At 38.2% G+C, this 16,466-nt stretch overlaps 2 protein-coding genes across 2 annotated transcripts; one reads left to right on the top strand and one right to left on the bottom strand.

The window, feature by feature from the left end:
• Window positions 1-1,669: 1,669 nt before the first annotated feature.
• Window positions 1,670-8,251, top strand: LOC311489144 (tissue factor-like). Its single transcript, XM_084546092.1, has 7 exons — window positions 1,670-1,907; window positions 2,373-2,487; window positions 3,530-3,619; window positions 3,827-3,933; window positions 4,525-4,703; window positions 6,558-6,720; window positions 7,840-8,251. Exons 1-7 carry the CDS (start codon window positions 1,841-1,843, stop codon window positions 7,983-7,985), a joined length of 867 nt encoding a protein of 288 aa, XP_084402218.1. The 5' UTR covers window positions 1,670-1,840; the 3' UTR covers window positions 7,986-8,251.
• A 3,963-nt stretch (window positions 8,252-12,214) lies between these two features.
• Window positions 12,215-15,986, bottom strand: LOC311488844 (uncharacterized protein). Its single transcript, XM_084545701.1, has 2 exons — window positions 14,374-15,986; window positions 12,215-12,675 (listed from the first exon to the last, which is right to left on the bottom strand). The coding sequence occupies exons 1-2, from the start codon at window positions 15,646-15,648 to the stop codon at window positions 12,628-12,630; spliced, it is 1,323 nt and encodes a 440-aa protein (XP_084401827.1). The 5' UTR covers window positions 15,649-15,986; the 3' UTR covers window positions 12,215-12,627.
• Between the last annotated feature and the right edge of the window lie 480 nt (window positions 15,987-16,466).

Below are 16,466 nucleotides of genomic sequence, written 5' to 3'. Positions count from 1 at the left end.
GCAGCTCTCTGATGGACAAAATTTCCTTACATGGATAAAAATTTGTGCATCATGGATTCACACAAGAATTCAGAATACTTGCTGCTTTTGCTGAAAACATTTTTAGCTTATTTTTCTTAGAACCGCAAAAAGCTAGATTATAGGAGGCTTTTAAAATTTGTATCTCTTTATACAGCAATGACAAAAAAATAACTTGATTAACTCAAATAACTATTAAGGATGATAGACAGGATGTTTGAAAGTTTGTGTTACGGTGTCTAGTAAGTATGACAGACAAAAACACAGGACACATGTACATGAAAATTGGATGGAGTGGATGAAATCATTTTTAGTGTAATGAAACCTTACAACTGAGGTAAGAAAATATGCTGCAGTGTGAGGCAGGGTAATCCAAAAAACAAAAGGAAGACAAAAGTCAGAAACCCAGGAACCATGAGGAGCTGAACAGAAAGCTGAGGGAACATGAACAAGAAGGTAACTCAACAGACAACTTGACAAGGTGCAAGATGGGGCTACAGATTCACGGACAGGTGGTGAGGGCTTGACAAGACACTGGTGAGACTACTGAGGTCAGAGCACACAAGGAGAAACTAAAAGAAAATGTTCAAAAGTTAGAACCATGACAGTTTGCATGTGATCAGTAGCCAGTAGCATAAATTGTCTCTCGAGCATTAATACATTACAGTCAGGTTATATGTCATTGCCTTTTGCCTTCAGCACTGTAGCACTGTTTCCTCATTTTACTCTCTGTCCTCACTGACTCTTTCTCTCCTTCTATATTCAGTGCCTGCTCATTTCACTAGAAGTCCCCTTAAAAAGTTTTCCTGTTATTGTATATACTTTCTTTGTTTCATTTTGTATTTGAGTTTGTGTCCTTTTGTACTTGTGTTTCAAACAGGCCATAAACAAAATCATAACATTATCACCACTTGCCAGTGTGTAGGTATCTCTTCTGCCTCTAAAACAGTTGTGACTCATCAGAGAATGGACATGGACCTTCTGAGGGTGTCCTGTGGTGTCTGGCAACAGAATGTTATTAATGGGGGCCTTCGGGTCCTATGGGTTGAAGGGAGGGGCCTCATCCCACAGATACTTGATCAGTTTGGTAATTCTAATGAATTTGGAGGCCAGGTCAACACCTTGTGCTGTTCTTCATGTTTTTTGAGTTGTTCCTAAACCATTTTTGTGTGTGTGCCTGTGTCAGGCTGCATCCTGCTGGGGATGGCTGCTGCCATCAAGGAGTGTCATTGCTATGGGGTGGGGGTGTCTGGTCTGGTCTGGTCTAGATGTGTGGTACATGTCTGATTAACATTCACATAAGGTGAGTCACTCTGACAGGTCCAAAGGTTTCCCAGCAGAAAACTGAATTGTTACAAGATGGTCAATGTTACTAACTTCACCAGTCATTGGTCATCATTTTATGCCTAATTGGTATATGTGTTGTTGATGTCTCAATGTCACCATTCCCAAAAAGAAAGAATGCTTGTTACTGTAAGTTGTTACTCATGTTTAGCCATTCGATACTCAAAGAGATACTAAAAGTTTTAAGAGATTTGGTGTGCTTACCAGAGAAAACTCTTGGGAGGAGGAGGAGGAGGAGGGGGAGGAGTTCAAAATGAACTAGACTGTAGAATCCCCAATGCGCAAGCAGACATGTGGGAAGGATTAACATGCAGAACAAGGCGTATCCCTGAATGGTGCCCCAGCACTACCCCATTACAGCTCCCACATTCTTTGTCCTGCTAAACAGAAAGGAAGATTTTCAGCAGTTACTTCTCCTCAGTCCAGAAAGCTACAATAAGACCAGAGAGTAAAGGAAAAAGGATTTTGCTCTGCGAACATGGCATCTATGAAAACTCTGCTTCGTCTGGGAATCTGTCTATCTGCCTGGAGGATCATAACCGCAGGTAAAACAACATAATGTCATGATGTGTTAGATAGATAGATAGATAGATAGATAGATAGATAGATAGAGGGGGAGAGGGGGAGAGGGGGAGAAAGAGAGAGAACCAGAATCCTTAAACACTGTAAGATGCAGTGAGAATGGAATGTTACAAGATTGAATGTTGCATGACTACATACTATCTCTGCTTAAATATACACTGCGTAAATAGTGTAAAACCACACATTCATACGTTTTTTTCCCCCTCTATTGCATAACAACCTCACATTTGACTCATGTTCAGCTCTGTTCACTGTTGTGAATCATATCTTTAATCAGGGTTTTTCTCTAACTTATTCATCAACTGTGGTATGTGCTTTGGTGTGATACTTTCATGATTTCATTACATTCCTGTGCTGAAATGCAAATAGGAAGTTTGAATATGTAGAACCTCTGGAAGAGTGAAAAGTAAACATTGTTTCATTGATAGATGAGAACCTGTATCCCAAGGCAGAGAACGTACGTTGGATGTCTCTGGACTTTACCACGAAGCTCACCTGGACAGCCAAACCATCTGAGTACACATACACTGTCCTGTTCGCTCAGTGAGTTCACCCATACACACACACACACGTACACTTGATACATAAAACATAATGCACTACAGAAGTGTGTGCAATCTAATTTGACCAAAGTGCAAAGGAAGTTTATTTATTTTTATTTTTAACCCCTTAACGCCTGAATTGATTTTTCAATTATATAAAGAAATTAATTATTTGTGTTTTTGCTTACCACTCTGACCGGTCCTACGAGAAACTAGTGCTTGCAAAAGGTTCCTAGGAATTTTTTGAATGTGCACAAACCGACATTGGAGTATTACATGTGTTATTTCGGCTGCAGTCTGAGCGGAAACAGTGCGTCGTGAATTCGCGACACTAGGCGTGAAGGGGTTAAACAGATGCTGCAATGCAAGTTCTGGAAGTGCTTCTGCCAGATCACTGGGGCAGCCCTTTAGCTAGCAATCAAGACATTCTTGCAAAACACAATGAATCAAGAACTGGGCATTGGCACTGCTCATTCTTTCTGTGGTGTTAACTCAGTAACATGCTTCATTTCAATCAGAGGGTAACTGATCTTTCTGAGTTAATCAGCAAAAAAAACCAAAAAAACCCCAAAAAACTTATTGCTAATGTACCCAAGGGATAATCTTAGCCATCATTGTGACATTTTCCAACACTGCCAGCATTACCCTTCGTCGCCAGTGTCAGAATGTAACACAGGAGTCAATTATTTCCTTGACTTTTAAACACCTGCTTTTACCTGTATTGACATGGCACTGTACATTAGTGGTGTTTATCAAGTAGCTTTAATTTTTAGTATATAATATCTGAGACATTTTCTGCAGTTCTTACCATGTTTGTGTTCATCAGTTGGTACTGTATCCAAGAGGATCAAATGTTGTTTGTCCAAATCATACTGAGAATCAGTGAAATCAAGATCTTCCATGGGCTGTATTCATTCGACCATGACTCTAGCCGATGTGGACATTTCATCAAAACTTGGTTTAGCTTAAATTAAAATGCCCATCATGCATGTATTTGTTTTGTAAATGATTTTTAAAGCATGTTTTTTTTGTGGGACTGTCAGGAATGATGGTGACTGGGAAGAGACTCCTGATTGTTCACAAATTCAACTTTCCGAATGTGATTTGACGAGTCACCTCATGCCCTTGGACAGGTAGGAACACTAACTGTTTCGCTTCAAGCCCTCTATTTTACTTCTATAATACAGACCAATATCTGGTGGGTTTACTGACTTAAGAGTCTATATTCACTGTACTTAACATTAATTTATAATTTTTGACTACATTAATATAAAACACTTGGAATTATTTTATGTACAGATTAACCTCTCCAAAAATATTGATGTATTCCTGTTTAATAGGATCTACTCAGCTGACATTCGAACAGAAGTTGGGGAAACTGACTATAATGCTGACGTGGATAGCTTCCCTCACACTTATTCGTCCAATTTCAACCCCTATAAAGAGAGTAGGTATCTCGCACACACACACACACACGCATTCATTGATGACATTCACTGACATAATGCCGCCCCTTCATAGGACAAGCAGTTACAGAAGATCAATGAATGAAAACTACTTTGATGTTGTTTTTTTTAGAATAGAACCAGCCAGGAAACAGTTCTCCATGACCCCCACCTTTTTAATGTATCATATAAGTGTAGTATACTATATAAAGTAACAGTTCTATGGGCTCTTATTTTGAAGGCTGACTCATTGCAATATTTGTTTAAAAAAAATGTTTTGTAAGATTTGCCACAGGTGACTAATTTGAGGGTTGAACTCGATTCCATGTTCCTCAAGAATGTGGATTTTTTTCCCAGAGGTGCACCATATTGATATAGGAATATGGATGATCTGGTGGAGACACAGAACTCCCTGTTCCAACAGAAAAAAAGACAGCATTTTAATGTGTTACCTAATACACCTCTCAGCACCTTCTGTACATCTAACATTGATAGCACAAATGATAGTTTGACTGTGTCATGAGATGCTTTTAGACTGTGGGAATAAGTCAGACAAGTAATTTCATCATCGGTGTTGATTGTTTGGTCCTCAGGTAATATCAGTGCTGTGGAATTCACCGTGGAGGCTGTGGATGAAAGGAGAGTAATTGTCAATATCACCGATCCTGTGACCGGTATCCATCGTGGCGACGAACAGCTCAGCATCAGAGACATTCTCAAGAATGATCTCAAGTACAAGATCAGCTACTACAAGTCTGGAAGCACAGGAAAAGTACAGTAACTACCTGTGAACACTGTCTCTGATACGATGTTCAAAATGTTATTAAGGCCCTCAGGCTTTAGTGTTTCTTATTTTTATTATTATGTCTGGCCTAAGTGAAATTTGAACATAACACAAAAGGATTACTCCCTCTCTTTCACTGCTCCTAAGAATGACCAGTGCAGTCCAACAGGGATTTTCTAAACACATGGCAGTTTACTGCTGGAGCGAGTACAGCCAAAAAAAAAAAAAAAAAAAGAATGACTCATCTTAGCTATTAATGACCGAATAAACAAAAAGGAAAATAGGAGGCAGCTGAGAAGAGAAATCCAGGACTGAAGAAGAAATGTGTGAGCATGGAGAGAATGAGCAGCGCTTCCCCCCACACCCCCATCTGCTTTCACAAAACTCTTGTTTCCTCTTCCAGTTCTTAAAAAGAAGTCTTTCCAAACCGATTTTCAGTTCATCACAAGAGTGTTCCTTACAATGCTTCTGCATCACACCTAGGAAAATTAACCCTATATGCAAACAATATATTCAGCTTTACAATTGTAATGCCAAAATGAGCAACCTTCGATTCTATGGATCAATCACTCTGTACCCATCAACAGTCCAAAGATTTGAAAACAGCAACACAACGTTTTTACTTGCACCTTAAGAAGACGGTAAATTAGAGGATAAATAACAGCTTCATACCAATTATTCTGTGGACACTGATGGTTTTGAACCAGTTCTTAAAAATTTCAATTGCATTGTTGATTTTGATACCTGCCTTCAACAGGAGGCCTTCAGAAATGTAATGCAAGTTGGTGACTATGTATTCACTGAATACTATTGAGTGAATACAAAAATGAAAAGACTAGAAAAAAACTAAAACATAAAAATATATGACATTGATCAGTTTCAGATAGTAGTGTAAAACTCGGATCTTTTGAGGGATTCGGATCAATCGGAGTCACTCAAAGTGTTTCCAGTACATTCACTCAAGACATAATAAAGCATAGTAAACATCTAATAAAGGATTATTACAATTACCTGTTATTGCCATTTATCAGTTTTGATACATAGCCACTGAAAATAATATCAAGTATCTTACATAAGCCTAAACCTAAAGCTCAAAATTAAGCTGTGCAAAAAACAAAACAAAAAAACAAATGAATGAGGACAGGGTCATTAAAGAATATTTTATTTTCTCATGGTCTAAAATGTTGTGGAGTGGATGCAGAGTAGGATATTCATTCACTCACAACAGGCTCCAGTGAGATTCAGCATCATAACGTTACTAGAGGAAAACATTCTTGTCTGTGATTAATGGTTTAAATTTTAAAATATGGTCATTTCTTTCTGTCTTTAGACTGGCTATAGACGGCAACAGATTACGAGCATTTGTGTTTTCTCAGAGATGAGAATGATCCCTGAGTCGGTTAAGTTTCATTTCTCTGCTGAACAATGACTGTTGACTCCCTGATCTCGGTAAAGCAGGGACTCATGAGTAGCGAATCGCTACAGATTCGCTACTCATGAGTCCCTGCTGGCTGAGTGCCTTAGTTTGCTAGTGGTCAACTCGGGTAGCACATTTTGCTTCTCTGCCGAATGAGATATAAGATGTTTGAATGGTGCCGTTTATTGATTATATCAATCAAACGTGGTAGGACTCAGCTGAGCCGGTTCAATAGACATTTAGATTCATGATTCTTGAGTCTTCTTTGGTGACCGGTTCAGTGAGCTGGATCCCGAATCTTTTTTCCACCGCCAGTTTCAGATATGCTATGTAAATTATTAAAATCAAAAACTTCTACATGAGTAAATGTCTGAATGCTAAGGAATGATAAGTCCACTGCAATGTGTCCTGTTGTTTCCTGACAGAAAGACATGACATCTGACAGCAGTATAGCAGAGGTGTCCGATCTGGATGCAGGACAGAGTTACTGCTTCATGGTGGCAGCTTTCATCCCGTCCAGACCCAAAGCCACACAGCAAGGAGCATGGAGCAAGCAACTGTGTACATTTATACACGGCAGCCCGAAAGGTGCACATACTTTCAGTACATTATACTACAATTTTATTTATGTAGCGTCAAATTATGGCATATATCATATAGTTGGGAACAACTGTGTATATAGAAAACGTATTTGATAACCATCAGCTGCTGAATAAGAATAAGAATAAGCAGCCCTCGGAATCAGTTGGTAAGGAGTTTGCCCCAGCAGACCACAGCGAGGAAAATCTGACTGGCAACCACGGACTCAAAACATTAAAAGCATGTCACATACACTGAAGGACCAGAGGCTCTGTTGGAAAAGGAGCGTTTTAGTCCACTACTGCTTCCTGCCCATGTGAACTCCCTGAGTGATAGCAACACCAGGAAAAAGGAACATGAGAAGCTTGAGAAATACCAAGGGCTGCATGCAGAACACAACTGAAATAAAAAAAATGAAAAAAAGAATATAGAAATCATAACTCTGCATTTGTACTTAGTATTGAGTACAGGAATAGTACAGTATTGAGAAATAAAACAGAAAAGAAAAAAGAAAAAAATAGTTTGTTGAATGAATATGCTATTAAATGCATCAACAATTTTCACTATTAATTTAATCATTTTAAAATGTATTTGAGTTAATAATGTGGTTATCTCTGTATTGTTTAACCTTAGCATTTTTCCCTTTGATTTTGACATATTATTTATTTCTGTGTTGTCTTTAAAACTGTTTCATGAGATTGAATAGGTTCAATACAGTTCATAGATTAACAATACATGCATTGCCCCCCTGATGGCCAGGCTCATGACAGTATTTAAACTATTTAAACATTTTATGACACATTTTAATATATGCTGTATTACCATCTACATTTATTTATTTTCTTCCTGCATTTGAGCATATTAACTTCTTTATTGAGTAATTTATTTATTTTTGACTTCATAGTAAAGACATCTGAGACATACAGTGCCGCTACGAGTTTGTGCGCCCATCAGAATTTTCTTTAAATGGAAATATATCTATATTTTTCTAACATTATCTTTAGGAGCACACTGTATGGCTGGGTTTTGCTTACAGTTTCTTTTGCTTAGAGTTTTTCCTTGCCATCGCCAATCGCCAGTATATGAATTTCAATTGAAATGAATTGAATCCTCTTCTTGTTTCTCCAGATTTGAGTCTTGGAGCATTGGTTGTGGTAGTCTTTATCCTGATCACAGTCCTCATCATCATCGTGACGGTGACTGTCCTCTGCTGCAGATGCCGCAGACAAAGAAACAATGCCCTCCAAATACCTCAGTCATCTGTGGCTATTTAATGTGTCTGTGCACTTGTTTTTTATTTTTCAAAGACAGGGAGCTGGTCTCTCTTCAGTTTTATATCTTCACTGTTTACTACTACATCCTCTTCTTATAACTATGTGTCAGTACAACTGCATCTTCTAAACACTGATATTCAACTATATTTTACTCTGTTTTTGTGTCACAATTCTATCTTTGTTGATCCAAAGGATGGAAAAACTAAAATTGACACATACGCACACAATCCTGCTAATTTCTTTATTAATAAATAATATTTTTTTAAAGCTAATCATGTCTTATTTCGATTTATAAACTAAGTAGTTATTAGTAAGTTCTGGAGTTTGGAGAGGTAGTCAGCCATGACATATGGACAATTTCTGGTATGGTCTTGTATCCAGCAGCAGCAGCAGCAGCTGTAGTGACAAATTTGTGCCTAGTAATTAGGTGCATTTTATCAGTGCTAGCTGGTGAACATAGTGGATCATTTATCCAGTAATATCTGGCAAGAGTTGGTGGAGACCAAAAGAGAGCTTGAAATGTTCTATTTACACTCTAATGACAAAAGGCTTCTGGTAAGGATTATTTGTTTCAGGATGCTCTACTGCCTTTAAGTGGCAAAAAATAAGAGTTTCAGCTGCAAGCTCGAAGTGACACAGTCTGTTAAGTCTCTTAAAGTTGAAGTAGGACACATGCTGAATTATAGATGCGTTTAATTTCTTAGTTCTTTCATCACAGAACGTCACATTTAAACATCAAGACATACATCATATATGATCATCATCACAATTTATCAGAAGTTATCTGGATGTGGTTTCACTCAACCATGACTTTTAAAATGCATAAATCTGTATGATAGGGAACAGGCACACAGCAAAAAAGAAGGAAAAAAAGGTTTACAGCTTGTAAATTAATAAATACAAAAATAAATGTGTTAGTAAAAAAAATAATTTAACAGCCATCTGTGTAAATAATAATATTGGTTGCTAACCTCGTCCATTTTACAGTGCATGAAACATGATGTTTGTTGTCCTTTACACTATATACATATACAGTGATATATTTCCAACATCTATTATAATGTTAAACAGGAGTAGCACAAGGAGACTGGCAGATGTCAACTCAGATGTGGGACACTTGGGTATTTTGTCCATGATTTAATAGGAAACTATGAGCAGAAAACTGAGACATATTTGTAAATCCATTCATGAACTTCCCTTTTTGATGAAAGAATATGTTGACTAGGTACTTGAACAGGTATACTTGGACATAAAACAGAAATTGGCTTAAGCAGCAGCATGCATTTATGTTTCTCCTTAGCATCTGCAGTAACAGGTCCACCTACAGAGATTTTCTCACAAAGAAAGATTTGACAGCGGAGAACATGTGACTGAAAGATGAACTTTACAAACATTGTGACAGTATTCGGTCATTGTGACTAACAGATGGATTTAATAGTGAATGAGTACATTTTAAATTGAACAATCAGAAAGGGAAGTAGAAACTTCAAAATGTGTTCAACAGGGACAAAACTAAAAATAGTCTGGTTTCATGGTGCTGTTTAGGTATTTCACACTCTTCTTGGACAGAAATATGAGAACTGTATCACACAAACTATTCAATTCTTATTGAACACAAGCAACTAATTCCAAATCACTCTGGATAGCAGTGGGCAAGTCAGTCAGGGAGGCAGTACATCAGCATTCTTCTGTGTGCTTCTAAAATATTGAAAACTGTGATCATGTTCCTCCACAACTTTACAACAGTAGTGACTAGCAACAGTACTTCAGTGGGATTCATTATTATTTCATTGTTTTAATTTATTAGTCACAGTTTTGGAATCTGACTTTCATCTTTTACTTTGAACATGAACACACTTTCTGAAAATGATGGCTAGTGTGGACACATGCTTTATGTTGTTTTGTATTTTTAGGTGATATAGAGATGGATCACATATATTGCGAGGCACGGTACTGGAAGTATTCACCAGCGTCCAGTGATTTTACCACATGTACAGATTACATAGCACAGTTATGTCCTGTGTAATTGTTATATCAGGTTTTTGGTGTGGAGCATGACTTGCAAATTGTAGGTTTACTTTATGTTTGCATAAGTATCAGTAATTCACATCTCCAGCCTTTAAATCAAAATCCATGTCCACCATGTATATTTAATGAAATGTATGAATAACAAATACAAGGCAGTATAAGCAGTAAGCAGCTTTTAAATGGACATGATTTTGTGGGGGGGCTTTAAACACCATATACACAGTAATAAATACAGTATTCTTATGAACTATCTATATTATGATGAATTATGTTGACACATGAGAAAATATTATTAGCAGCTCATTGTCACGCAACAACAGCTAAGGACAACTGTAGTTGCCCTTTAGTGTGGCCAGCATAGCTTAAGATCTGTCTCACTCAGGCCTCTTATATACATTTAAATGAGGTTTATATGTGTGAATATGTACATTTGTACATGAATTTGCATTAAGTCTTGTGGTATAACTGCACATTTACACAAGAGGAAGCAGATACCAAAGTGGGGACAGACAATTGTTGTGATAAGTCTCGATTTTTGCTTTGAGTCAGAATTTAGTGTCAATAACATGACAGCATGTGATGTAATCGTGTTTGGGATTTCTTGGCACCATATCATAGGTCATTTGGTACCAAGTGACCATTACCTGCCTGGAAAATGTGCCACAAGGATTATGTTCTAATCTACTGAGCGTAGATTGTGATCAGGGTTTCTTTTTATTTCTTCAAGAAGGTGTCTTTCGTTTGTTGCTTAGTTGTTGTTGTTGTTTTTGTTGCTAAGAGTTATGAAGTCTGTATTAGCAATTATCAGTTAAAGTTTGGAGACTTATTTGAGTGCAAATTCAGGAGGATGTCGTTTTGACGGATGGAGGCCTATTCACAGAAAAAAGAAGATAAAAACCATCAGAAGAGCAAAATCAAGGAGTATGATGACATGTGCTCATCACATCGGAAAAGGTAGAGCTGAACTACATACTCTTAGATAGTTTGTGGATTTTCCACCTAAATATGCTGTTACTGGTGAATGGGGCCAAATCTAGTTGAACCAGCAGTCAGCCTTGCTGCAAATCATTCTACAGTCCCACAGTCATCTGGTGCGTTCATTGGCAGTACATGCCTGTCACTGAGTGTAAGTTCATTGAGTGCATATAACACAGCATAAATAAAGTATGTATGTCTCTGGTAAATCTGCAGTTACTATTACAGTGTGTAGGAATTTCAACTCACAGCATCATAGTCATGCAAGCTTTAGCTAGTGTTCATGCATGTTAAATTGGCCTAGTTCCCTGAGCATCCATAGGAAAATATACTGCTAATGGATAATCTTTTACAGTATGCCAAGGAATATTATTTATATCAGGTTTGTGGGTAATGACAAACACGGAAATATCCCCTTTCAGGGAGGGTGTAGACTGTAGAACATGTGTTTGGTCAACTTAAAACTAATTCTGGTCTGTTTGACCAATTAGTACAATTAATTTAGGCAAGGGTGAAAGCTGAAAGTAGAACCCTGGTGCGGACCAAACCACGGAGCAGAGGCTGCTTGAATAGGTGGGTGTCCGCTCATTGTCCAGTGGTGTGAAACATATGATTGCATGATACTAGATGTGACTGATCAAAAGCACTACTAAACTACAAAATAATAATAATAATAATAATAATAAAAATCATCTGATGTTTGTTCTGTTTGTTCTGTTCAGGAAGTGAAATTATAATTTATCTGTGTAACCAGGATACTCTTGTTAGATGTTATCCCTCACAATGGAAAAACAGGCAGGTTAAAAGTAACTGGAAAGTTTGCAGTCTGTGGTCTGGAGTAGGAAGTCTGGTGTGCATTAGTACCAAGGTGTCATTGGTCAGGAGGCACAGTACATTAGCTTATATGCACCAGCATGTTTGATTCGGTAGACAAGTCATTTCCACCGTCAGTTATTATATGTTTTCATAAACCAGAAAAGAGACAATTGAGTATGGTTTCAGGGTCTTCAGTGAATGCAGAAAATACTACTTTACACTATTTTTACATAGTTTTTTAAACCTAACAATTTTTTCCTCATTTAAATTTGGCCAGGTGGTAAATACTTTTTTATACTTTTATACTTTTACTTTAATATGATTAGCTTCAGCTTAGCTTCAGAGTTTAAATACCTGCTAAGTTAAAACAGTTGACAGTTGACAAAGGGATGGTATGGATATGTACACAGTATACATCAGTATACTTGTCTCCACAGCTCATATGCAACCTAATCTACAAACAGACTAGATAATTAAAAATAACACAATAGCAGTTATACATATGACAATGACCAACATTGATCTCAAATCAAATTAGGGACATTTAAGGTATCATCTAAGGTAAAAACACAAGGGAATAACTATCTTTGATAAATCCTTTGGAGTCAGCTCAACTCATGGCAGTTTTTACATCTTGCCTTTCTGACTTAAAGGACTAATTAAATGGCATATAAACACAGAATAGTCTCTCTTGATCAGCCTTCCTTTTTTGTCTATTCCAATTTATTGCCCATCCTCTTACTGCAAGTCCCATCTGCTTCACGTCCTGCGCCCCTGTTGTTGTCACGGGAACTCCGCCACATCAGTGTTGCTTGGTGAGAGATCACTTCAGGTCAATGCCCTGAGTTTGAGGCTGAGCCTTTTCCTTGGCCTAAAAACACATGAAAGACACAAAATCAATGAGGGCCTATCCAAGTACACCTTTACGTTTCAGTGTATTGATCCACAATTGTGTGTGATGTGCAGTGACTTTTCAATAGTCTAGTCTAATTTCAACTTTTGAACAAGAGAATTCATGTGATCTCAACTTTTGTCCAGAGAACCTTATAGAACCAGCTGTTCTATAAGGTTGCTGTTGGTGGTATTAGCTAAGCTAATACCAGCATGCTAAAATGTTGATGCTGACTTTACAAAAATCTAACAAAGCCACCATTGTCTTTTTGTTTAGGTCATTAGTATGCTAATATTTGAAGATAGAGACCCCTGCACTACCCTGCACTGCACTTTGAAGTTATATGACAGTATTATTCTGGCAAGTCATAAAACAAAGTACCAAACCAAAGTGCACACTAATAATAATAAATACCTGAACTGGATGACTGAGAATCTTCAAAGACAGAATGTATGCAACATTATGGCTGCAGCTGTTGAGCTATCCTCAGAATCCCTCAATCCTTTAAGTTTGTAAATATTTGGTGGAAGGCTGACCAACAACACCATCCTTTGATCCAAATTACTACCTGAGTTCTAGAGCTTGACAAATACTGTGTGATGGTTCTGGTTTTGTGGTTTCTGTGTTTGCGTTTTGAGTTTTGTTCATGTTTCTTGTTTTCCTGTTTCCTGTTTTATTTTGTTAAGTTTTTGATTTCCTGTTGTATTACTCCCTGTGTTTCCCTGTGTTTTTGATTAGGTCATTGGTTTCCTCCTTGTCTTCTCTTGATTTGTGTCATCTGTGTCTCGTCACCCCTCTGTTCCTCGTGTGTGCATATATAGCCCTGCCTTCCCCTTTGTTCCTTGTTGCGTCATACTACTGTTCTTTTTTTTTTTACTCCTCTGTGTGTCTCCAGTGCTCCCAGTGTTCTGAGTGTTTTCGTCTCCAGTCTCATGTTACATTTTTGTCTTTTTGAGAGTTTTGATTTTTGTTCTTCGTGGTTCCTTCGTGGCGCTTTTGATTACCTTTTTGTTTAATTAAACTTAGTTTTTTGCCCACTACTGCCTCCTCACTCTTTGTCCAGCACTTGGGTCCTACCTCCCCTGGATAATCCATGACATACTGAATGTTCACTATAATCACCAAATCACTATAATGATCAATTGTGTTATTATGACAAGTAATGAACAAGGAAATTTACAGCAAAAATACTTTCTCTAATGGCATGTGGTGGACAAATTGTGTAACTGAGAATATCACATTCTGAACTGCTAGAGGGAAGCAAATAAACTATACAGATTTTCACAACATTCACAAATTAAGAACCATGTTCAATGTGGAGTTTTCCCAGGGGCTGTATAAACTATATCAACTATTTAAACTGGCCTTGGTGTGTGGTCTAGTGAAGACACAAATAAAGTTACAGGCTTGTAACTTTATTTATGTTAGAGCACTTCTGCAAGAACAAACAAAGAGAGGCCCCCTTGGCTAATGTATTTTAAGTGCCATTATGAATCAAAGTGGCAGTACTGTGTGTCTGAGCGTACCAGCCCACTTAAAACACTAAAAATGTAATAAAAGTGATTACACATATGATTTCCATTTATAAAGTAACATGCATATTGTGGAAGTGACAATAAACCTGACTTAAATCTTGAATTAAAAAAAAAAAACACATGTATGTGTTCTCCAACTTACCCTGAGAGATGGCCGAGGAGGTCTAACTGGTCTGACCGGTTGTTCCACCTCTGCTACAGGGTTTGCCTGCCTTCTATCCAGCGGCTCTAGGTCATCCGCAACATCAGGACAACCAATGTAACCTCCGGTCCCAAACACTGAACCCAGATCACCTTCTAACAAGTTGTGACAGTTTGGAACAGTGGATGCAGTGAGGTCTAGGTTGGCAGACTTGTTGCTACCTGCCATGTTAAGTGTACCAGCAGTGTTAGTTTTTGTGGTGTTGGCAGTGCAGATACTGGTATTACCGAGTTCCAATCCCAGCAGGTCTTCTGATGCCACATCACTGTCTGAGCTGGTATTGGTGAAACTAATATTGAGTTCGTGCTCCACAATGCATTGATTATTGCTTGCTTCAGGGAAAACATCCTGACTCAATAAGTCTAGCACCTCCTGGTTGCCATAGTCTAGCAATTCCTGATTTTCATTGCCACTTACATCTTGGGGTTCTTTGTTACCGTGGCTACCTAAAACCAGTACTTCTGGATTTTCTTTGCTGCCACAAACTAGTAGTTCTTGGTTGCCATGGCTATCTAAATCTACCACTTCCTGATTTTCAGGATGGAGGAAATCCAGATGTTCCTGACTGTCAGGGCTACAAGGTTCCACTACTTCTTGGTTATCATAGTTGTATGGTTCAAGTAGTTTCTCATTACTAATATTGCTATAGGGTTCCACCACCTCTTGGTTGTCATGCCTGCAGAGATCCTGGAGTTTCTGGTTATCATTAAAATCTAATGCTGCATGAGAAAGTCTAGATGGTTCCACCTTGTCTTTTTCATTGTTAAAAACAAACAGTTCCTGATTATTGTGGCTACAATGTCCAATCAGTTCTTGGTTTTCATAGTTTTCAGGTTTCAGTACCACTTGGTTACTACAGTCAGTGGGTTCTATTTGCTCATTGTTGTCATAGGTGCAAAGGTCCATTGCCTCTGGGTTGTCATGGCCACAGAGGTCCAATACCTCCTGGTTTTCCTCCTCTGAGCTGAGCTTAAAACCATAAGGATCGGAGTCCTGTACAATCTGAGAGGAAGTGACGTCATAACCAAAAGGATCAAAGTTGATTGGGTCTGCTTGAGTAGAGAGGGGTTCAGGGTCAAAAGGAAGGTCTTTTTCAGCAGGGTCTGGACTCAATTCAGCTTCATCAGGATCTAATAGTGTGTGATTAGAATGCTCTGGGCTGAGTTTAAACCCGTATGGGTCAAAAGAAGACTGACTCGTTGGTTCATAGCTCATCTCAAAACTATTTCGATCTGAGTTGGGTTGAATGAAAAGGTTATTGGAATCTAATGAGTTCTGGGGAGACACAGGATTTCGGGGTTCCTTTTCAGTGTTGCCAACCCATTCTATCACATTACTGGAAGTTGTATCAAGCGGCAGAGTTGGCTCTATGTTGCCTGTCCAATCCGGTTCCAAAGGTTCACCATGCTCGGTGACAGCCTGAGCTGAACCGGAGTTGAGACCTATCACATGAACACAAGACAAGGTTATGGCTTGAAATATAAAACATCAAGTGCAAGACTTAAACAAGCAACTAAATAAACAGTTCATTGAAATTTTAATCTTGCATTACTAAGAAGTTAGTAACACAGTTGTTTAATTGTGTTACTATTTTTTTTAGTTAAAAGTCAAAATATATAAAATAGTAAATCATTTAAATGTCATGACAAGGTCAGTGTTCCTTGAAGGATTAATAAAGTATTCTGATTCTGATTCTGAAATAATATATAATGTACAGTATGGTTTGTGTAGGTCAAAATCAACATGTAACCTCAATATGTGAAATTAAATAAATTACCTTGTTCTAGTACTGCTGCTGCCTCAGTGGTAGCCTCCCAATCTAGAGATCTCTGGCAGTGTTCGTCAATGTCAGAAGGTGGGGAGACAGTACCTAGGTCCAACTCATACCCATTAGGGTCTGATTCTACAGAATACTGGCCCTGGGACTGCCAGCCCTTGATTGGCACAGGCCCAAGCTCTTCTGATGAGCTCTGAATGGGTTTAAATCCATGGCAGTTATCTCCCATAGTGATGGCATCCAGGTCCTCTTGGCT

The sequence above is a fragment of the Chelon labrosus genome, assembly GCF_963514085.1.
Source record: "Chelon labrosus genome assembly, chromosome: 6".
NCBI classification, from domain to species: Eukaryota; Metazoa; Chordata; class Actinopteri; order Mugiliformes; family Mugilidae; genus Chelon; species Chelon labrosus.
This window is presented reverse-complemented; position numbering and strand designations above follow the sequence as displayed.